The 25000-nt window shown below is 41.7% G+C and overlaps 1 protein-coding gene across 1 annotated transcript in view; it reads right to left on the bottom strand.

Annotated features, from left to right (window-relative positions):
- The window catches only part of LOC117444097 (caskin-1), a 52059-nt gene that overhangs the window by 15389 nt on the left and 11670 nt on the right, over positions 1–25000 (bottom strand). The window contains exons 8-14 of the mRNA XM_071202698.1: positions 24671–24788; positions 20918–21166; positions 14492–14596; positions 8638–8753; positions 6687–6768; positions 4273–4376; positions 1967–2077 (exon numbers count right to left, since the gene is read on the bottom strand). Coding sequence (XP_071058799.1) covers positions 1967–2077; positions 4273–4376; positions 6687–6768; positions 8638–8753; positions 14492–14596; positions 20918–21166; positions 24671–24788 — 885 coding nt within the window. The remainder of the gene's footprint in view (positions 1–1966; positions 2078–4272; positions 4377–6686; positions 6769–8637; positions 8754–14491; positions 14597–20917; positions 21167–24670; positions 24789–25000) is intronic.

The following is a 25000-nucleotide window of genomic DNA, read 5'->3' as shown; positions in this document are numbered from 1 at the left end:
CTCGAAACAAGTCAATGGGATTCCTCCATGTGATTTTGGATTACTGCAGAAAATAATCTCTGTGTCAAACAAACGTTTATGATACTGACACGTCTAGTTCAGCAGGATAATCTCCACATATTAACACCACTTTATGATTTCTGAAATAAAAAGCTAATGTTGGGCTATAAAGGAACTACAGTACGGTCACATGACTTCACTTCACCACCGCTAAGCTAAAGGTGGCTAATGTTGGGCTATAAAGGAACTACAGCACGGTCACATGACTTCACGTCAGCACCGCTAAGCTAAAGGTGGCTAATGTTGGGCTAAAAGGAACTACAGCACGGTCACATGACTTCATGTCACCACCGCTAAGCTAAAGGTGGCTAATGTTGGGCTATAAAGAAACTACAGCCCGGTCACATGACTTCACGTCAGCACCGCTAAGCTAAAGGAGGCTAATGTTGGGCTATAAAGGAACTACAGCACGGTCACATGACTTCATGTCACCACCGCTAAGCTAAAGGTGGCTAATGTTGGGCTAAAAGGAACTACAGCACAGTCACATGACTTCACGTCACCACCGCTAAGCTAAAGGTGGCTAATGTTGGGCTAAAAGGAACTACAGCACGGTCACATGACTTCATGTCACCACCGCTAAGCTAAAGGAGGCTAATGTTGGGCTATAAAGGAACTACAGCACGGTCACATGACTTCACGTCACCGCCGCTAAGCTAAAGGAGGCTAATGTTGGGCTATAAAGGAACTACAGCACGGTCACATGACTTCATGTCAGCACCGCTAAGCTAAAGGAGGCTAATGTTGGGCTATAAAGGAACTACAGCACGGTCACATAACTTCATGTCAGCACCGCTAAGCTAAAGGAGGCTAATGTTGGGCTATAAAGGAACTACAGCACGGTCACATGACTTCACGTCACCACCGCTAAGCTAAAGGAGGCTAATGTTGGGCTATAAAAGAACTACAGCACGGTCACATGACTTCACGTTACCACCGCTAAGCTAAAGGTGGCTAATGTTGGGCTATAAAGGAACTACAGCACGGTCACATGACTTCACGTTACCACCGCTAAGCTAAAGGTGGCTAATGTTGGGCTATAAAGGAACTACAGCACGGTCACATGACTTCACGTCACCACCGCTAAGCTAAAGGAGGCTAATGTTGGGCGTGATGACGTTTAGTCGTCTCATTTAGACTCTTGTTAGCAACCTCTGTTTTTAAATTGCTGTATTTACTGACATATTATATGTCGTAGAACAAAACGTGAACATCTCTTCAGCTTGTGTTTACCACAGAACTTATTTCAGGCTAACAACCAAAAACCCATTCAGAAAACCATTGACTTTTTACACGTAACCACTGCTAAGCTAAAGGCAGCTAATGTTCTGTGGGATGACGTTTAGTAGTTACGTTACTCGTGCTAGGCAGATGGCAGAGCAAACGTCAAATGTCTTTGATGAGAGCCAAGAGACTCAACTGCACGGTGTTTGAACCTTTATATGGATGTTTACTGTACTGTTTACATGCAACTATTATTGATATACAGTTAAATGTCGTCCATGTATTAGATTTATATCGCTTTGATTCACAATGCGTTTAAATTACTAGGATTTCCGTATTGAAAAAGTTATAATAGTAAGCATTTTTGCTGAGAGTTAGATTCGGAAATCTTATTTTTCGACAATACAGTTAAAAAGCTTAATTTACATTTCATATTTATTAAAGTTAGCATCCAGTTGTTGTTACCAGAAGTGTTTCTCAGGTATCTAAGAGAGACCAGGGGAAGGGTGTAAGGTTTGACAGTCGGTGGGAAAAGGATAGTGCTCTTCAAGAACTTTCTACGGGAAATGGTACACATGCATCTGGGAAACATCAAGGACGGCACAATTCAAAGTCGTGCAGACTGGTTTCCATTGTGGTCCTTGCAGGTGCCTCTCTGGGGGTCAGGGGTCAGATGCCTTACCTCCGGGGTCATTCGGCTAATGGTGGGCAAGTCATAGCCCGCGGATAGGAAGTTTGGAGCGTAGACCTGCAGCTGAAAGTCGCTCAGCCATTGGACAACGGCCTCTGAGCTCTACGGAGAGAAGACAGGGGGGATGCTGTGATTGGCTCTTCTTGGCAACAGCCACTTTTCTCTCAACAGGGCCAAGTAGGGCCATCAGGGGCCAATAATTAGCATTTATAACACCAAAACAAATAAATATATCATAATAAAGATGCCCATAGTGCCTTGAACTAGTCCTGCTTGGCCCTGTAGTGAAAACCAGGCTAACGTTAGGAGGGGGAAAGGCCCTGCTCTTAAACACAAGGCTTATAATATATTGTATTAGTTAAGTTATGTACCTCTGTCACGTCTTTCCTATGACTAGAGAAACAAAAACCCTTTCAAAAAGTTTGTGGCCAAACAGAAAAAAGCAAGTAAGTGTAGATACCCACTTGTGTCTGTACAATACAATGTATTATTACGAATATATATATTAAAGATTAGACCTAGACACTGGATCACAAGATTTGTATTTATGCACCTCTTGGAATATGACTTAAAGATCTCTCAACAGGGCCAAGTAGGGCCATCAGAGGCGAATTAGCATTTATAGCACCCATATGTATCATTATACGTGTATGGATCATATTAAAGAGGCCCATGGCGCCATTGAGTTATCCTGCTTGGCTCTGTCGTGAAAACCAGGCTAACGTTAGGAGGGAGAACGGCCCTGATTATATTATGAAATGCTACACACAGCGTCCATCGCCTCTCATGGAAGTGAACCAAGAGATGCATCCCAATTGAACACAGCACACATATTTGTATTCCTCGGGATTGTGGGAAACGGTATTTCGATCTCTCTGTCTGTAAAAAGATGTTTGGGTTAAGGACATGTTATTGTCCTTCCACCGCTCGTGGCGCTGATTGAGGAAGCGTCCTGTGGGCCGTAATAGAACACGCTACGCTTGTGCTCGTACGAGTTGTTGTTTCAAAGATAATGTTATGATGTTCTCGTTGTTGATTTGCTGCAATGTCCTGCTATAAAACCTCTGCATGACTCGTTCCCCTACACTCGGCTTCTTGTAAGAGTCCTGCTTCCTTTCTGCCTGTCTCCTTTCTGCTAACCCTAACCCTAACATCTGATTGATGTTCCCTCAAATCTCACAGTATCTTCAGTACGATGGGTGTTGAGGAATCAGGACTCTTGCTAACAGATGGCCGTGATAACATGGCTTACATGGCAACACACACACACACACACACACACACACACACACACACACACACGCGCATTGTAGGCAAACGATGCACACCACGACCACCTGCTACTTAAATATGCTCATTGGTTTATCACGCATGAAATTATTATATAATGATACGTGAACCTAAATGTTGGCCCGCGAACATACACACCTGTTACACACACACACACACACACATGCACGCACACACGCACACACACACACACACACACACACACACACACACACACACACACACACACACACACACACACACACACACACACACACACACTGTACATGGTGTAAGCTCAGATTTCACACATCTTGTGCCGAGTTAGTCCACCCACGACATGCACACTGCTGGTAACCTGCCACACACCAAACACACACACACACACACACACACACACACACACACACACACACACACACACACACACACACACACACACACACACACACACACACACATACACACACACACACACACACGCTCACACACACTGATATTTAGAATTATGCTAGCCTGAGGCGCACCTACCAGCCATCAATAGAGAGACATTTATCTCGGCAAAGGAAGTAAAAAGGCTGCAATGGAAGAGGAGAAGCTGCAACTAAAAGAAAAAGGATGGATTGCAGGTAGCAGATAAGCAAGATAGGGACACACACACACACACACACACACACACACACACACACACACACACACACACACACACACACACACACACGAAAGATTCCCCGTTCACAGATTCCTTGCCGGATTTCATTCACACACTCACCGTGTCGTGGCTGCATCCGAACACTCGTAGAACGGACGAGGCCAGTTGCGAGAGAAACCGCTCGGACATCTTGGTGTGTGTGTGTGTGTGTGTGTGTGTGTGTGTGTGTGAGTGTGTGTGTGAGTGTGTGTGTGTGTGTGTGTGTGTGTATAGATATATATGGGTTGTGTTTGAGCTACATTCTCATTGATGCTGATCGCCTCGTATGAAAGAGGGAGAGAGAAGGACTGAATATGAGACTCTTGGACTGTCCTACCTTCCCCTCGCCTGGCCCCTCCCCCTTCCTGGTTGCCGTGGCGTCGTAAGGCGGCGCTTCGTGGAGCGGACATCCCGATTGGCTCGGTGTCCGAGAGGAGGCTGCTGGGAGACACGCCATTAGTCAGAGTCAAGCTGTCGTGCTATCACTGTAAACATCTGATGGTTGATAAGCGTTGACCACTACTCATCGCCCCATTGGTCAGAGTCTCCCATATTGATTTGATTAAGGACCAATCAGATTCCTGCTCTCTAAGACATAACAAACCTTCTCAACCAATCTGCCTTGGCCATCTGTCTGTAACACCAGCCAAGATCTGAGTGTGTGTGAGTGTGTCACATAAGGACCAGTAGCTTCTTCAGACACGACTCGCTTTCATTTTGTCTTTTTCTCCGTTTTCTACGCTTGTATTATCTTTTAAATTTACACACGGCATCTATTGCACGTCTGTCCGTCCTGGAGAGGATCCTCCTCTGCTGCTCTCCCTGAGGTTTCTCCATGTTCCCTTTAAACTGTGGGGTTTCTCTGGAAGTGTTTCCTTGTACGATGTGAGGGTCTGAGGACAGAGGGTCTGAGGACAGAGGGTCTGAGGACAGAGGGTCTAAGGACAGAGGGTCTAAGGACAGAGGGTCTGAGGACAGAGGGTCTAAGGACAGAGGGTCTAAGGACAGAGGGTCTAAGGACAGAGGGTCTGAGGACAGAGGGTCTAAGGACAGAGGGTCTAAGGACAGAGGGTCTGAGGACAGAGGGTCTAAGGACAGAGGGTCTAAGGACAGAGGGTCTGAGGACAGAGGGTCTGAGGACAGAGGGTCTGAGGACCGAGGGTGTAAGGACAGAGGGTCTGAGGACAGAGGGTCTAAGGACAGAGGGTCTAAGGACAGAGGGTCTAAGGACAAAGGGTCTAAGGACAGAGGGTCTGAGGACAGAGGGTCTGAGGACCGAGGGTGTAAGGACAGAGGGTCTAAGGACAGAGGGTCTGAGGACCGAGGGTGTAAGGACAGAGGGTCTAAGGACAGAGGGTCTGAGGACAGAGGGTCTAAGGACAGAGGGTCTGAGGACAAAGGGTCTAAGGACAGAGGGTCTGAGGACAGAGGGTCTGAGGACCGAGGGTGTAAGGACAGAGGGTCTAAGGACAGAGGGTCTGAGGACAGAGGGTCTGAGGACCGAGGGTGTAAGGACAGAGGGTCTAAGGACAGAGGGTCTGAGGACAGAGGGTCTAAGGACAGAGGGTCTGAGGACAGAGGGTCTAAGGACAGAGGGTCTGAGGACAGAGGGTTTGAGGGTCTGAGGACAGAGGGTCTGAGGACAGAGGATCTGAGGACAGAGGGTCTGAGGACAGAGGGTCTGAGGACAGAAGGTCTAAGGACAGAGGGTCTAAGGACAGAGGGTGTAAGGACAGAGGGTCTGAGGACAGAGGGTCTAAGGACAGAGGGTCTGAGGACAGAGGGTCTGAGGACAGAGGGTCTAAGGACAGAGGGTCCGAGGACAGAGGGTCTGAGGACAGAGGGTCTGAGGACAGAGGGTCTGAGGACAGAGGGTCCGAGGACAGAGGGTCCGAGGACAGAGGGTCTAAGGACAGAGGGTGTAAGGACAGAGGGTCTGAGGACAGAGGGTCTAAGGACAGAGGGTCTGAGGACAGAGGGTCTGAGGACAGAGGGTCTAAGGACAGACGGTCTGAGGACAGAGGGTCCGAGGACAGAGGGTCTGAGGACAGAGGGTCTGAGGACAGAGGGTCTAAGGACAGAGGGTCCGAGGACAGAGGGTCCGAGGACAGAGGGTCTGAGGACAGAGGGTCTAAGGACAGAGGGTGTAAGGACAGAGGGTCTGAGGACAGAGGGTCTAAGGACAGAGGGTCTGAGGACAGAGGGTCTGAGGACAGAGGGTCTAAGGACAGACGGTCTAAGGACAGAGGGTCTAAGGACAGAGGGTCTGAGGACAGAGAGTCTAAGGACAGAGGGTGTAAGGACAGAGGGTCTGAGGACAGAGGGTCTGAGGACAGAGGGTCTAAGGACAGAGGGTGTAAGGACAGAGGGTCTGAGGACAGAGGGTCTAAGGACAGAGGGTCTGAGGACAGAGGGTCTGAGGACAGAGGGTCTAAGGACAGAGGGTCTGAGGACAGAGGGTCTGAGGACAGAGGGTCTAAGGACAGACGGTCTAAGGACAGAGGGTCTAAGGACAGAGGGTCTAAGGACAGAGGGTCTAAGGACAGAGGGTCTAAGGACAGAGGGTCTGAGGACAGAGAGTCTGAGGATTTGGTGCTTTTGATTTGATTTAATTAATATTTTAAATACACCTTGCTAATAAAACTTACTCCCTTTGACTTAAGTGTCTTTCCCGTGTGATATTAATATATGATATACACCATTGTCTTGTTGTTGTTGTTGTTGTTGTTGTTGTTGTTGTTGTTGTCCTACCTGCAGATTGGTCCACAGACTTGGACTGCTCCATCAGATGCTCCTTCGCTTTGGCCGACTGCGACAGGACGGTGGCGAGAAGCTGCAAACACACACACACACACACACACACACACACACACACACACACACACACACACACACACACACACACACACACACACACACACACACACACACACACACACACACACACACACACACACACAACAAAATGATCAGGCATGGAGCAACACACACCTGGCTGAATTGAATATAGTTTTTGACCACATGGGGGCAGCTGTCGAAACATATTATCAGGTCGCCTGTCATCCTGTTTCTCATCAGTATATCCCAGGTCTCAGACATACACAGAGCCTGTCTCTGATTGGCTGAAACACCAAACCGATCATTGTGAGATGAGTTACGGTTGTTGGAGTGATTCAACACTTTTAATTTTTACATTTTCAGGTTTATAATTTAAAAACTGGTAAAAAACGTCTCTCTTTTTGCTATTTATAAGAAAGCCCTGAGAAGCAGACTTGTATCAGGACATCTGGTGATCAATGTATGCATCTGGTTTCTGTTTAAAGATTTAAAAACAGACACAAAAAGGTTTCCAGGATCATTCTAGAAGTTTCTGTAAAACAGGTAAAACCGATGTGTTGTTGTAGTTCTCATGTTGGCCACACGAGGCCGAAGTTCACCATTCCCCTGACTTCTACATAGGATACAAACCAAACATTTTCCAGGTGAGTTTTGAGTTCATATTCTTAATTGAATTGTATCATTCTGGCACCAAACAAGTCTTACAACAAATAACCCTTTCAAACATGGTTGAAACCAAACAATAAGTATTCAAAATAATCTGGTAAAACCCGTTAATACCCATTTATAATGTTGTTTTTAGGATGTTTAGCCTGTGAATACCTCAAAATGCATCCTATGAATACAAATGATTATTATTACATTAAATATAATAAAGATTGAACCTAGAAAATGGATCAGCAGATTTTAGTTTTCTGCACATCTTGGAATATTACTGAAAACAGCACATGTCCACATGAGAGGACTTTACGCCCCTAAAGTCGAGACACCTACAGGAGGTAGAGCAAAGCGTGTTTTCACTGCTTAAATATGTGTAGATTTTTCAATGGATGGTTTTAGAAACACATCTTATTGCTTAATTCGTTTCCCCGATGTTTGGTTACTCCCAATAATAGTGAACATGTGATCTTCTCCAAAGGAGGCAGTGTATACTTTATCACATGTATCTCTCTCTGGAGATAAGGATCAGAAAGTCACCAAATAATAATAATAATAATAATAATTTCAATTTATATAGCGCCTTTCACGAAACCCAAGGACGCTTCGTTTTCTGTGGACTCGATGTTCACAGAGAGGCATTACAAACAATACGTGAAAGCTTTAATCGATGCCCTTGTTCATATGTGTAATACTCACGCTTGAACACACATGAGTTACAGGGTAGTGTGTGTGTGTGTGTGTGTGTGTGTGTGAGTGTGGTAGCTTCACCCCTCGGCTGTCAGATATTAGCATTTAAAGCAGAACATTTGAGCAACTGAACAAGATATCTGGAGTTGTGTTCTTTCATTCTGAGTGCATCTGGTAATGATAGTAATCTCCTTTAAGCTCGGTGTCGCGACTGATATGAAAAAAGGCCTTAGATTAGATTAGCACTTAACTGAGGCGAGATCAAAGAGTGTGCTATGCTGGAGCAGCGACAAGCTGAACGAACTGACAATACAACGTTGATTAAATGATAGGTCGTGTCAGCAATGGTTTCCATTCACACTTTAGCAACGTCAGCTTTTTGTTCAATCGTTATGATAATATGTTATACGGTTCGACTACGACTGCATCAGCCCACATTTCAGCTGTTCACACTTAAACACACACGAGTTACAGGGTAGTGTGTGTGTGTGTGTGTGTGTGTGTGTGTGTGTGTTACCTTCACCCCCTCGGACTGCGCATGCATCACGTGAACGCTGCCGGCGCTCTGACCGCTGCCCGACGACCGGACACTGGTCACACTGCCAGAACTGCCCAAACTGCTGCGGTCCCCACCTGCAACACACACACACACACACACACACACACACACACACACACACACACACACACACACACACACACACACACGCATTCACACTCACACGCATGCATGCAACCGCCCGAACAATATGTATAGATATTGTGCAAACAAATGCACACATGCAACAAACAGATGGATGCATACACACACACACACATTCGCGCGCACACACACACACACACACACACACACACACACACACACACACACACACACACACACACACACACACACACACACACACACACACATTGAGTGGTTTAGCTGGTATCCAAAGCAACGTGGCAACAGGTGTGACTCTCCTCTGAAATGCACTGGGCAGCATGTAGTTTGACGGACAGACAGGTGACGAACGACTGAGCAACACACACAGGAAGTGGAGTCAACGAGACACACCTTTTCCACACACACACACACACACACACACACACACACACACACACACACACACACACACACACACACACACACACACACACACACACACACACACACACACCTTTTCTCCCTACGTTGCATCCCGTGGACAGACACACAGTAGACCGATGCCGTCTAAACATAAGCGACTGAGTTCAGCTGAGCTATAGATGGAAGCGGGTCAAAGAGTATCTGAACGCCTTCAAACATCGTTTCGCTCAACGAAGTTATTTTGTATATATTGTTGTGCTTTTATTTACGTTTTAATGTGTGTATAGATATATACATATTTCTATTTGTATTGAAACGGTATTTCGATCTCTCTCTGGACACAAACTGAAAGATTGACAATAAAGTTGACTTTGACTTTGAAATGGATGCCCGATTGGGTTCAAAACTCAAAACAACTCGGCGACCCTAACCCGTGAAGAGGGAACGTACACACGCGGCTGTTTCACATGAGATATGAGATACGACTGAACAGCTGCCACACGTCGAATGACTTTACAAACACTTATCTGCTTCAACAACGCCATTACATTTCAAAGAGAGTCCAAACGTGACTATTTAACAGCCTTTTAAAATGCAGAGAAATAACCGAAAATGTCATAAAGAAACTCGAATATCGGGTTTAAAAGAATCGTATTAGTAGATGGCTTTTTATTTCATAATTCCTACCAAATATGTCCCGAAAAAACCATCTGAAAATAGCGTCTTTGGAAGTGATTACATCGTATAACACTTTATTTACCCGACAAACCCATCGGTACACAAAGCAGTCTGTGTCGTTCTAATATCCTGTATTAGTTTGTCCTTCACAGGAGAACGATCCAGAGACCTTGAGATGCTTCCGGTCTTTGGTGCCGTTTAGAATGATGTTTATTTAGAGTTTACATTACCAAGGTTTAATGATTGAGTGAATGGTTGTTGTGTCTGAGCAGGTCTTTATGCTCTTCCTCCCTTTTATACACCCTTCAAAGTAATATTGCTGTTAGAGCCAGTATTTCGTTTATAAGAAAGGCCAACGAATTGTGACGTCTGTAGTCAACACACTATAAATACCTGTACTTTCTACTTCTCACATGTTGAACTCAAATACCTGTACTTTCTACTTCATACCTGTTGAACTCAAATACCTGTACTTTCTACTTCTTACATGTTGAACTCAAATACCTGTACTTTCTACTTCATACATGTTGAACTCAAATACCTGTACTTTCTACTTCTCACATGTTGAACTCAAATACCTGTACTTTCTACTTCTCACATGTTGAACTCAAATACCTGTACTTTCTACTTCTTACATGTTGAACTCAAATACCTGTACTTTCTACTTCTTACATGTTGAACTCAAATACCTGTACTTTCTACTTCTTACATGTTGAACTCAAATACCTGTACTTTCTACTTCTTACATGTTGAACCCAAATACCTGTACTTTCTACTTCTCACATGTTGAACCCAAATACCTGTACTTTCTACTTCTTACATGTTGAACTCAAATACCTGTACTTTCTACTTCTCGCATGTTGAACCCAAATACCTGTACTTTCTACTTCTCACATGTTGAACTCAAATACCTGTACTTTCTACTTCTCTCATGTTGAACTCAAATACCTGTACTTTCTACTTCTCACATGTTGAACTCAAATACCTGTACTTTCTACTTCTCACATGTTGAACCCAAATACCTGTACTTTCTACTTCTCGTATGTTGAACCCAAATACCTGTACTTTCTACTTCTCGCATGTTGAACCCAAATACCTGTACTTTCTACTTCTTACATGTTGAACTCAAATACCTGTACTTTCTACTTCTCGTATGTTGAACCCAAATACCTGTACTTTCTACTTCTCGCATGTTGAACCCAAATACCTGTACTTTCTACTTCTTACATGTTGAACTCAAATACCTGTACTTTCTACTTCTCGTATGTTGAACCCAAATACCTGTACTTTCTACTTCTCGCATGTTGAACCCAAATACCTGTACTTTCTACTTCTTACATGTTGAACTCAAATACCTGTACTTTCTACTTCTTACATGTTGAACCCAAATACCTGTACTTTCTACTTCTCGCATGTTGAACCCAAATACCTGTACTTTCTACTTCTTACATGTTGAACCCAAATACCTGTACTTTCTACTTCTCACATGTTGAACTCAAATACCTGTACTTTCTACTTCATACCTGTTGAACTCAAATACCTGTACTTTCTACTTCTTACATGTTGAACCCAAATACCTGTACTTTCTACTTCATACCTGTTGAACCCAAATACCTGTACTTTCTACTTCTTACATGTTGAACACAAATACCTGTACTTTCTACTTCTCTCATGTTGAACTCAAATACCTGTACTTTCTACTTCTCACATGTTAAACTCAAATACCTGTACTTTCTACTTCTCTCATGTTGAACTCAAATACCTGTACTTTCTACTTCTCACATGTTAAACTCAAATACCTTTACTTTCTACTTCTCACATGTTAAACTCAAATACCTGTACTTTCTACTTCTCTCATGTTGAACTCAAATACCTGTACTTTCTACTTCTCTCATGTTGAACTCAAATACCTGTACTTTCTACTTCTCACATGTTGAACTCAAATACCTGTACTTTCTACTTCTCACATGTTGAACCCAAATACCTGTACTTTCTACTTCTTACATGTTGAACTCAAATACCTGTACTTTCTACTTCTCGTATGTTGAACCCAAATACCTGTACTTTCTACTTCTCGCATGTTGAACCCAAATACCTGTACTTTCTACTTCTTACATTTTGAACTCAAATACCTGTACTTTCTACTTCTCACATGTTGAACCCAAATACCTGTACTTTCTACTTCTTACATGTTGAACTCAAATACCTGTACTTTCTACTTCTCGTATGTTGAACCCAAATACCTGTACTTTCTACTTCTTACATGTTGAACCCAAATACCTGTACTTTCTACTTCTTACATGTTGAACTCAAATACCTGTACTTTCTACTTCTTACATGTTGAACACAAATACCTGTACTTTCTACTTCTCTCATGTTGAACCCAAATACCTGTACTTTCTACTTCTTACATGTTGAACCCAAATACCTGTACTTTCTACTTCTCACATGTTGAACTCAAATACCTGTACTTTCTACTTCATACCTGTTGAACTCAAATACCTGTACTTTCTACTTCTTACATGTTGAACCCAAATACCTGTACTTTCTACTTCATACCTGTTGAACCCAAATACCTGTACTTTCTACTTCTTACATGTTGAACACAAATACCTGTACTTTCTACTTCTCTCATGTTGAACTCAAATACCTGTACTTTCTACTTCTCACATGTTAAACTCAAATACCTGTACTTTCTACTTCTCTCATGTTGAACTCAAATACCTGTACTTTCTACTTCTCACATGTTAAACTCAAATACCTTTACTTTCTACTTCTCACATGTTAAACTCAAATACCTGTACTTTCTACTTCTCACATGTTGAACACAAATACCTGTACTTTCTACTTCTCTCATGTTGAACTCAAATACCTGTACTTTCTACTTCTTACATGTTGAACTCAAATACCTGTACTTTCTACTTCTTACATGTTGAACTCAAATACCTGTACTTTCTACTTCTCTCATGTTGAACCCAAATACCTGTACTTTCTACTTCTTACATGTTAAACCCAAATACCTGTACTTTCTACTTCATACATGTGTTGAACTCAAATACCTGTACTTTCTACTTCTTACATGTTGAACTCAAATACCTGTACTTTCTACTTCTTACATGTTGAACTCAAATACCTGTATTTTCTACTTCTCTCATGTTGAACTCAAATACCTGAACTTTCTACTTCTTACATGTTGAACACAAATACCTGTACTTTCTACTTCTTACATGTTGAACTCAAGTACCTGTACTTTCTACTTCTCTCATGTTGAACTCAAATACCTGTACTTTCTACTTCTTACATGTTGAACTCAAGTACCTGTACTTTCTACTTCTCTCATGTTGAACTCAAATACCTGTACTTTCTACTTCTCACATGTTGAACTCAAATACCTGTACTTTCTACTTCTCACATGTTGAACTCAAATACCTGTACTTTCTACTTCTCTCATGTTGAACTCAAATACCTGTACTTTATACTTCTTACATGTTGAACTCAAATACCTGTACTTTCTACTTCTTACATGTTGAACTCAAATACCTGTACTTTCTACTTCTTACATGTTGAACTCAAGTACCTGTACTTTCTACTTCTCTCATGTTGAACTCAAATACCTGTACTTTCTACTTCTCACATGTTGAACTCAAATACCTGTACTTTCTACTTCTCACATGTTGAACTCAAATACCTGTACTTTCTACTTCTCACATGTTGAACTCAAATACCTGTACTTTCTACTTCTCACATGTTGAACACAAATACCTGTACTTTCTACTTCTTACATGTTGAACTCAAATACCTGTACTTTCTACTTCTCTCATGTTGAACTCAAATACCTGTACTTTCTACTTCTTACATGTTGAACTCAAATACCTGTACTTTCTACTTCTCACATGTTGAACTCAAATACCTGTACTTTCTACTTCTCACATGTTGAACTCAAATACCTGTACTTTCTACTTCTCTCATGTTGAACTCAAATACCTGTACTTTCTACTTCTCACATGTTGAACTCAAATACCTGTACTTTCTACTTCTTACATGTTGAACTCAAATACCTGTACTTTCTACTTCTCTCATGTTGAACTCAAATACCTGTACTTTCTACTTCTCTCATTTCCCAAACAGCTGGTTCCTTTAGTCTGAATGTGTGTTGGTGCGTGATCATTATTCTTCAGAGTCACTGCGTGCCTATTGGTTGGAACACGATCCGTGTATCCATCACTTCCTGGTCTTCTCTAAAGAAGAGGGACCAATGGAAACGTTGTCACGTTGCCGTTGGTCACCATGGAAACATTCATTAGCTAACAATGACATTATTGTTCTATTGATATAAAGGGAGGTCAGGTACTCTTTAAAGCAGCTGCTAGCTATGGGTACTTTTTACTGAAGTACACTTCAAAGCCTCTTTACTTTCACTTGAGTAAAGAAGTTTAGTCAGTGCTTCTACTTTTACCAGAGTATTTTTAAACACGAGTACCTGTACTTCTACTTGAGGAAAGGATGTGTGTACTTTAACCATCTCTGAGCTTTGTGCATATGACAATTTGAATCTTTTGAACGGCCGTCAGATACTGTTTGCCCGCTGGTTGGAGTTTAAGGATTCGGGGTTGAGGGCAGTTACCTGCCGTGGCTTTGCGCAGAACCCAGATCTCTTCGTTGGAGCCTCCTTGGGGCCCGCAGGACGTGGTGGGGGAGCCGTGAGGACTGACCTCTGAGCCGCGGCAACCTTCAACACAGAACACCACCGTTAGCCGCTAACCGACCCTAAACTGGCCCAGGAAGCAATGCTATCCCTTTGCTGTCAGATATTAGCATTTAAAGCAGAACATTTGGGCAACTGAACAAGCTTTCTGGAGTTGTGTTTTTGTTTCTGAGTGTAACTGGTAAACTTCGATATTGAATCTCCTTTAAGCTCTGTGTAGCGACTGATATCAAAAAAGTCGCTAATACTGAGGCAAGATCAAATAATAGGTTATGTATGCTAGTAGCATGCTATGCAGAAAATATATAAATATGTTTGTCAGCTTTGGGGAAGCTGAACGAACTTCATTATTAGTTGATATGGCTAACATGTTAGCAATGGTTGCCATTCAACCTTTAGCTACGTTAGCTTTTTGTGATGCTATCTTTTGATGAGAATACTTTTCTACTTTTACTTGAGGAACATTTTGAATGCAGGAATTTTACTGTAACAGAGTATTCCTACACTCTGGTACTTCTACTTTTACTCAAGTAGAAGATCTGAGTACTTCTACTTTTACTCAAGTACAAGATCTGAGTACTTCTACTTTTACTCAAGTACAAGATCTGAGTACTTCTACTTTTACTCAAGTACAAGATCTGAGTACTTCTACTTTTACTCAAGTACAAGATCTGAGTACTTCTACTTTACTCAAGCACAAGATCTGAGTACTTCTACTTTTACTCAAGTACAAGATCTGAGTACTTCTACTTTTACTCAAGTACAAGATTTGAGTACTTCTACTTTTACTCAAGTACAATATCTGAGTACTTCTACTTTACTCAAGTACAAGATCTGAGTACTTCTACTTTTACTCAAGAACAAGATCTGAGTACTTCTACTTTTACTGAAGAACAAGACCTGAGTACTTCTACTTTTACTCAAGAACAAGATCTGAGTACTTCTACTTTACTCAAGAACAAGATCTGAGTACTTCTACTTTTACTCAAGTACAAGATCTGAGTACTTCTACTTTTACTCAAGTACAAGATCTGAGTACTTCTACTTTTACTCAAGTACAAGATCTGAGTACTTCTACTTTTACTCAAGTACAATATTTGAGTACTCCTACTTCTACTCAAGTACAATATGTGAGTACTCCTCCCACCTCTGCCCTTACAAATAAATTCAACTTCACTTCATTTCAACAACGGACATTTCTAATTACTTTAGCAGATTGCTGCCGTTGTAATTATATATTTTTTTAAAGTATGACGTGGGGTTAATTAAATAAATTCAAACTTGTCTGCAAAAAATACGGAAAATACAGAGGAGTCATAAGGAGAGCTGGGAGATGGGATTAAAGGCGCATAAGGATGTTTTGTTTTAAAGGATATTTCAAACTAACTCACACACCACACTCTCATACTCACAACACACACACACACACACACACACACACACACACCACACACACACACACACACACACACACACACACACACACACACACACACACACACACACACACACACACACAGTTATACACAGAGAAAATACAGCATATATATATGAAAACATTTATATACCCATAGTACATAAATAAATCCATAACGTGAATATCTGTGTGTACAAACACATATATATGCCATAATGTACATACACATACATATATAATATGTGTTGGATTATATATGTAAGTCTCATCGGAATGGGGCTGCTGTCGTGCATTTGGAGAGTGTCATAAACCATTATAACCATCCTAATAAGGTTTATAAATGGTTTATATGTGTGGCAAACAGTGCTCAGAGAAACACGTCAACAAGTTCCATTTGCTTTCATGTAGTTCTGCAGATCCTCTTTGTGCACATTTTGAATCCCTCCAAGAGAAACAAAGGACTGAACAGTCAGCTTTCAAAGGCTTTGATTTGACTTCAAGCGTCTGTGAGTTTAAAAAGAAATGTTTTCAGCACAATGAACAACAAATAGGGAAAGTATGGTGACCTGATTTAGTTATAAGTAAATGCATAGTATTTTTCTCCATAGCAAAGTGCAGAGATGAGTAGTTCAAACGTGAAGTTAACATCTCCCTGGTTCCCTCGACAAAAAGCCGATTTTCACGACTTCACGTCACCACAGCTAATGTTGGGCAAAAAGGAACTATAGTACGGTCACATGACTTCACGTCACCACCGCTAAGCTAAAGGAGGCTAATGTTGGGCTATAAAGGAACTACAGCACGGTCACATGACTTCACGTCACCACCGCTAAGCTAAAGGTGGCTAATGTTGGGCTATAAAGGAACTACAGCACGGTCACATGACTTCACGTCACCACCGCTAAGCTAAAGGTGGCTAATGTTGGGCTATAAAGGAACTACAGCACGGTCACATGACTTCACGTCACCACCGCTAAGCTAAAGGTGGCTAATGTTGGGCTATAGAGGAACTACAGCACGGTCACATGACTTCACGTCACCACCGCTAAGCTAAAGGAGGCTAATGTTGGGCTATAAAGGAACTACAGCACGGTCACATGACTTCACGTCACCACCGCTAAGCTAAAGGAGGCTAATGTTGGGCTATAAAGGAACTACAGCACGGTCACATGACTTCACGTCACCACCGCTAAGCTAAAGGTGGCTAATGTTGGGCTATAAAGGAACTACAGCACGGTCACATGACTTCACGTCACCACCGCTAAGCTAAAGGAGGCTAATGTTGGGCTATAAAGGAACTACAGCACGGTCACATGACTTCACGTCACCACCGCTAAGCTAAAGGTGGCTAATGTTGGGCTATAAAGGAACTACAGCACGGTCACATGACTTCACGTCACCACCGCTAAGCTAAAGGTGGTAATGTTGGGCTATAAAGGAACTACAGCACGGTCACATGACTTCACCTCACCACCGCTAAGCTAAAGGTGGCTAATGTTGGGCTATGAAGGAACGACAGCACGGTCACATGACTTCACGTCACCACCGCTAAGCTAAAGGAGGCTAATGTTGGGCTACAAAGGAACTACAGCACGGTCACATGACTTCACCTCACCACCGCTAAGCTAAAGGAGGCTAATGTTGGGCTATAAAGGAACCACAGCACGGTCACATGACTTCACGTCACCACCGCTAAGCTAAAGGAGGCTAATGTTGGGCGATAAAGGAACTAAAGCACGGTCACATGACTTCACGTCACCTGAAGGATGAGGACCATTGACTTTCAGACGAGGGAACAGGAAAGTGCTAAAATGCTGACTCATTTCTGGGTTTAGGACTCATTCCTGAATTCACAGTTTTCAGGCTTACTGTGTGACAGTTATTTTTGCGTAGAGGGGTTTATTCTCTTGGAGGAAACAAAATGGTGACCAGTAAAGTTTCCCATTTACAGAACAGAAATGTCAAAGACAGTGAATACCTTACCTGCAAAACATCCCATGTGACACATCTCTAACAATACATTTTAGGTCCCTTACATAACACATTTTCAATTAAATATATTCTTAATTTCTAAGCTGAAAAGAAAATATCCCTGGTTAATGTCATCAAAGCTTTACCTTTACCTCTAAATGTAAACATCTTTAACGGCAATCTTTCCCAAAACAAGACAATTTTGCCGAGACTCATTAGGTGTGGTTTTGAAATTGTTAAAATTAACATTTGTGTTTCAGCACAATCCCCCGTCCAAAACCGGGCACTATCTTAACTTTACTATTCCCACCCTTCACCACCAACACACACACTCTCACACACACATTGAGGGTATAAGTGCAAGGTGGGTAAGTGGTGTTAAAATGATCAGACGTGACAATAACACGCAGGACGAGGCAGGACAGAACGAAAACACACAGTCTGGTCAGGAGAGGGATGTGTGTGATGTCTGGGGTTCAGAAACTTGCAGGATTTGTCTCGGTGAAAGTTACTGGAGATGTACGGGGGGAAGAGGAAAGAACGAAGAGGAAGATGAAGGAAAAATAAGGTAAAACGAAAAGACATTTAAATAAGGCACAAACTAAATCAGGTGAACAGAGGTCTGAGGCAAAATGGTGAGTTTCTACCACCCAACATCTATTCTTCCTCACTAGCGTAGGTATTCACTAAAGATTCTTCAATTAAGTGGGTCCTAATGTCAATCACTACCAATTTAACAAGAATTACAGGTTGTTCAGAGGCTATATCCATTGAATTATGACGTTTTGCATATAGGTGTAAAGTAAATAATTACAGTTACTCAAAGACTGTACATTTTCTAGTTGTTTTACTTTTTAGAGGTAATTTAGAGGTGCTTGTTTACACATGTTATTACGTTTGCAAGCTAATTTAACCGACTACTAGCGACAGATGCTAGCCTATTTTAATAATGGATCGTTTCTGGAGTTATTGATGGATGTGTTACCTATGCAAAGAGCCAAGCTAGATGCTTCTGTGCTAAGCTAAGCTATGCTAACCGTCTAATAGCGGCAGCTTAACCTCAAAGCTAACAGTAGTGAAAATAGATGCTAGCCTAGCTTAACAACATGTATTTATTGGGACTAATTGATGTATGTGTTACCTATGCAAAGAGCCAAGCTAGATGCTTCTGTGCTAAGCTAAGCTATGCTAACCGTCTAATAGCGGCAGTTTAACCTCAAAGCTAACAGTAGTGAAAATAGATGCTAACCTAGCTTAACAACATGTATTTATTGGGACTAATTGATGTATGTGTTACCTATGCAAAGAGCCAAGCTAGATGCTTCTGTGCTAAGCTAAGCTATGCTAACCGTCTAATAGCGGCAGCTTAACCTCAAAGCTAAGAGTAGTGAAAATAGATGCTAACCTAGCTTAACAACATGTATTTTTTGGGACTAATTGATGGATGTGTTACCTAAGCAAAGAGCCAAGCTAGATGCTTATGTGCTAAGCTAAGCTATGCTACCCGTCTAATAGCGGCAGCTTAACCTCAAAGCTAAGAGTAGTGAAAATAGATGCTAGCCTAGCTTAACAACATGTATTTATTGGGACTAATTGATGGATGTGTTTCCTATGCAAAGAGCCAAGCTAGATGCTTCTGTGCTAAGCTAAGCTATGCTAACCGTCTAATAGCAGCAGCTTAACCTCAAAGCTAACAGTAGTGAAAATAGATGCTAACCTAGCTTAACAACATGTATTTTTTGGGACTAATTGATGGATGTGTTACCTATGCAAAGAGCCAAGCTAGATGCTTCTGTGCTAAGCTAAGCTATGCTAACCGTCTAATAGCGGCAGCTTAACCTCAAAGCTAAGAGTAGTGAAAATAGATGCTAACCTAGCTTAACAACATGTATTTATTGGGACTAATTGATGGATGTGTTACCTATGCAAAGAGCCAAGCTAGATGCTTCTGTGCTAAGCTAAGCTATGCTAACCGTCTAATAGCGGCAGCTTAACCTCAAAGCTAAGAGTAGTGAAAATAGATGCTAACCTAGCTTAACAACATGTATTTATTGGGACTAATTGATGGATGTGTTACCTATGCAAAGAGCCAAGCTAGATGCTTCTGTGCTAAGCTAAGCTATGCTAACCGTCTAATAGCGGCAGCTTAACCTCAAAGCTAACAGTAGTGAAAATAGATGCTAGCCTAGCTTAACAACATGTATTGTTTGGGACTAATTGATGGATGTGTTACCTATGCAAAGAGCCAAGCTAGATGCTTCTGTGCTAAGCTATGCGTCTACGAGCAGAGTACATCTCCTTATCTAACTTTCAGTAAAAATAAAAGCAAATACAATTAGCCTTTCTTACAAAATGTCCAATTATCTCTGTCTGCTTTTGTAATCTAGTTTATATTAACCACAAAGTTCAACTGTATTCTGTTTCTCTATAGCAGTATTTTCAAAAAATAAAGCTAGCAACATTAGCTGTATTTTTATAACACTACAACTTCTTTAAACCCTTCAATACATTTTAATCCGATTGTTAGATTATAGTTAAGCTGTAGAGTAAAGATATATTTGATGACCAAACACAAGACCTGCATAACTTAATCTTAATACTTAAATAAATTAGCATTTTAGCATACCCATTAGCTTAGCAAGTGGCTCAAACATCTTATACTCCTGTCTAAAAGTGTCTCTCTGTAATGGAGATGATAACAGCAACAACAGAAAAATAAAAGCTATACAGTATGATCAACACGTAAAGATACATAAATAATGATCCATAACAGAAAACTTCAATGGATGCCTTTTTTATAACTGCATTTAAATTAGAGTTTTACACGACCAATCAGAAATAGAGTTTTGCTTAAGTGTGCAGAGAAAAACGCATCCCTTGAAGCTTTGATAATCATAATAAATATAATAATAATCATAATAATAATAATACAAATAATGAGAAAAGGGGGCGTGTACCTGGGGCAGTGGGGGTTTCTCCCTGGGGGCTTGTCACGGGCGACTTGCTATAGCCAAAGGAAGTGAAAAGTGGAAGCAGTGGCTGATGGGAATGTGGAGGTGGAGGAGGAGGCGGTGGAGGCAGGATATGGATCTGATGGAAGGTGGTGTCGTTGCCGTTCAATATCGAGTTTGCAGGGGCAACCGTTGCCGGAGGAACCAGCGGTATCTTTTGAAACTGTTGAGTGCAAATGACTGTGCTGGCCAAACCTAAAATAACACCCACCGCGACGACACACACACACACACCGACATACACACACACACACACACACACACACACACACACACACACACACACACACACACACACACACACACACACACACACACACACACACACACACACACAGCCAGCCAACAGTGAACCACCGCCAACAGACGACAAAACAGAGAGTTACATGAAAGAAAGAAGGAGGGAGAGGGGAGGGGAGGGGAGGGTAGGGGGAAGACAAATTAAAAACAAAGAAGGTTGAGGTTACAAAGTAAATCAAAAAGGTGGTGGAGGAAAATGTTGGATGTTAAAAGGTGGGAGGATGAAGAAGGAGGAGGAGTCGACAAATATGTGGCCGTTGTAGAAATGAAATGTATGGAGGGGTTAAAGTGATGGACGATGGAAGAGGGGATGGTCCATTATTTTTAAGACCTTAGTGTCTTATTTTGCGACATAGGACATTTTCTATTTGCTATGCCCTGAATGCTCCCACAGAGGGGACATTGGACTTCTCCAACACTGTATGTTCCTTTGAATGTCATGAGCTCGTAGCACACAACAATGGTGCTATGCCATTGTACGATGAACAAATAGCTTTGGACCAAACAACCCGAAAAGAAAGGCCCATTGCTGCAAATACTTTGTGCCACAAACAGAAGCACATGGCTCGTATTCTCACCCAATCTCACTTTTGAAACCCAACCGACAAAGGCTAGTAATACAGATTCTTGAAACGTATACATATTGTAAATATCTGATGTCCGTCTCATGTTGAAGTTGTATCTGTTTAATTGTATGTGTCGGTTATGAATCTGAAACCGTCCCGACAAGGAAACGTTTTTTTTTTGTGACGATTTGGTATTTTGACGATTGGCGAGCTAACCAAGAGAGTGACTGGTTTCTGAACCTGACGCTTGTGTCAAACTCTACACTCGTAATATTTACTCCACAGTGTTCCCTCTTCGGTTTCCTCGTGCCACCTGAGTTGTGTGAGAGTTTGTAAAGGCACGTTTCCACTAATTCAATATATTTAATTCTTCGTACAGATATCTGGTAGTTTCCCACATTATTGTCACAACTGCTAAAACATACAAACATTTCAAAGTATTTTGGGCCATTCGTGTTAGTTGAAACCAGTTTTTAAAATGTAGCATCCCTGCTGTAGAGACATGAGGGACATGAGATGTGCAGAACATGAAGAAGAACATGAAGAATGGACAAGGATCATTGAAATGGATGAAAACCAGTTGAGTCAATGAAACCTCTCTAAAACAGCTGCTGTGTGTGTGCTTTGCCTCGGCAGTAATTACTCAGTATGGCGGCGCTCCAGCTGTTTCCTGCTCTCACCACAGCTGTCATTTAATGTAGTGAATGTTAGGACAGATGCAGCCACAATGGCATTTATCCTTGACTTGGAGCAGTGCTATAGAGTTAAATGGACTACACAGTAAATACAAGTGATAAATATTGATGAATGATGAGCAGAAAGGGTGAGTACATTTGTGATAAAGCAGACAGAGAGACAGACAGACAGAGAAACCAGACCTACAGACAGACAGACAGACAGACAGACACACAGACACACAGACAGACAGACAGACACACACACAGACACACACACACACACACACACACAGACACACACACAGACACACACACACACACACACACACAGACAGACAGACAGACAGACAGACAGACAGACAGACAGACACACACACACACACACACACAGACACACACACACACACAGACACACACACAGACAGACAGACAGACAGACAGACAGACAGACACACAGAGACACAGACACACAGACGGACACACAGACACACACACAGACAGACACACAGACACACAGACACACAGACACACACACAGACACACAGACACACAGACACACAGACAGACAGACAGACAGACACACAGACGGACACACAGACAGACAGACAGACAGACAGACAGACAGACAGACACACAGACACACAGACAGACAGACAGACACAAAGACAGACAGACACAAAGACAGACACACAGACAGACAGCAATACAGACAGACAGACAGACACACAGACAGACAGACAGACATACAGACAGACAGACATACAGACAGACAGACAGACACACAGACAGACACACAGACAGACAGCAATACACAGTTAAAAACATCTGAGCCTCTGCACAGCGACACTGTGTGATGACAGGATGGATGTGAATGAGCTCTGTAGATCTCACCAAAGAGGTAAAAAGCTTATTATATGAGATAAAGAAAGGAGGTAGAAAGTAGTTTTGGGTTATTTAAACAGTAGCGGGTCATCTTGCCTCTTAAGTAACGTAAACACAGAGATGACACCAACATATAGTCTCCTAAATACCTTTAACCCTTGAAAACTGATGTGTATTTTGAGATTTTGGGAGTGTTTGCCTAGTGAGCATACTGCAATGCTACAAACAGCTAATGTTAGCTTAGCCTAGCACAAACACTAGAAACAAAAGCTAGCCTAGCAAACAACAGGTAATTTTAGGTCTTATGATAATGTCTGAATTTACCAAATATTAGTTTAATTACTAATCTTTAGAGCTGCTATAGTGCTTGTTGTTGGATTGTATTACCTGTGCATGGAGCCAAGCTAGATATTTCTAGTTTCAGCGCTAAGCTAATCATCAACTAGCGGTAGCTTTATTGCACAGCTAAGAATAGTGTCAATCTCCTTATCTAACTCAGCAAAATAAGTAAATACAATAAGCTAAATACTATTTTACAAAAGATGCAGTTACTGTCTACTTTCAATATGATATACATTTATATAAACTGCAAAAGTATTCTGTTACTCTGTAGTAGCATTTTCAAAAAGTTAAGCTAGCTGCATTAGCCTTATTGAGATAACATTACAACTTCTTTAAACCCTACAATAACTTTACCAGTTACCAAGTCCTACTATTCAACATAAGTATTTGTTAAACTGTGGTTTAGTAGTATAAGCACTGTTGGCTAAGGTAAGAGTGTGCCAAATGCTCCATTAAACCACTCAATTGTTTCCAGTATTTGTGCTAGGCTAAGCTAACTAGCTTCACATTTATGGTGCAGCCATGATCTTCTCATATTATTTAAGGCAAGAAAACGACTAAACTAATTTCCCAAAATATCAAAATACAATCCTTTTCAGCCAGGGACATAATTTGGATGTCTGTATTATCATTACTTAACAGGTCATTTCAGATTAAGCTGTAAAACAGTTAAACATATGCTGTGTTAATCAAAGTGAGTTAATTAATTAGGTGTAAGTGTAAGTGCAGTTTTAGAGGGTTAATGGTGGAGGCTAAAACATTAATCAATCATCATCATCATCATTCATCATCTTCTTCTTCTATCTTTCACCAAGTTCTTCTCCTGTGTTTAGTCTCTTCTCCATGTGTGATGTATTCCTCTGATAATTCAGATTGGTCACCATTTTAATTAACTCCAACACACACACACACATAGGAGTTTAAACACACACCTGTGCGCTTGCTGATGACCTCCACCATGGTGGAAGGGAAGTATCCCACTCGGTCATTTCCTGTTCGGTTGTCATGGATGCAGCCTTTCCAGCGTCCGTCAGGGTGCTGCTCCAAAACCTGAACAAACAGAACAATATTCCGTTTATTTTCACCTTTTAAACAATATATACATCTATTTATAGCATACAACGTTTTGGAAGGTAAATTACTCAAGTACTTGAGTTCAATTCTGAGGTACTTTACCTAAGTATTTCCATGTTATGCTACTTAATACTTCTACTGCAGTACAAATTCGGAAGCCAATATTGTTATTTTCCTTAAGTGTGATT

The sequence above is a fragment of the Pseudochaenichthys georgianus genome, unplaced genomic scaffold (assembly GCF_902827115.2).
Source record: "Pseudochaenichthys georgianus unplaced genomic scaffold, fPseGeo1.2 scaffold_733_arrow_ctg1, whole genome shotgun sequence".
Lineage (NCBI taxonomy): Eukaryota > Metazoa > Chordata > Actinopteri > Perciformes > Channichthyidae > Pseudochaenichthys > Pseudochaenichthys georgianus.
The sequence above is the reverse complement of the archived record's forward strand: the minus strand, read 5'-3'. Positions and strand labels throughout refer to the sequence as shown.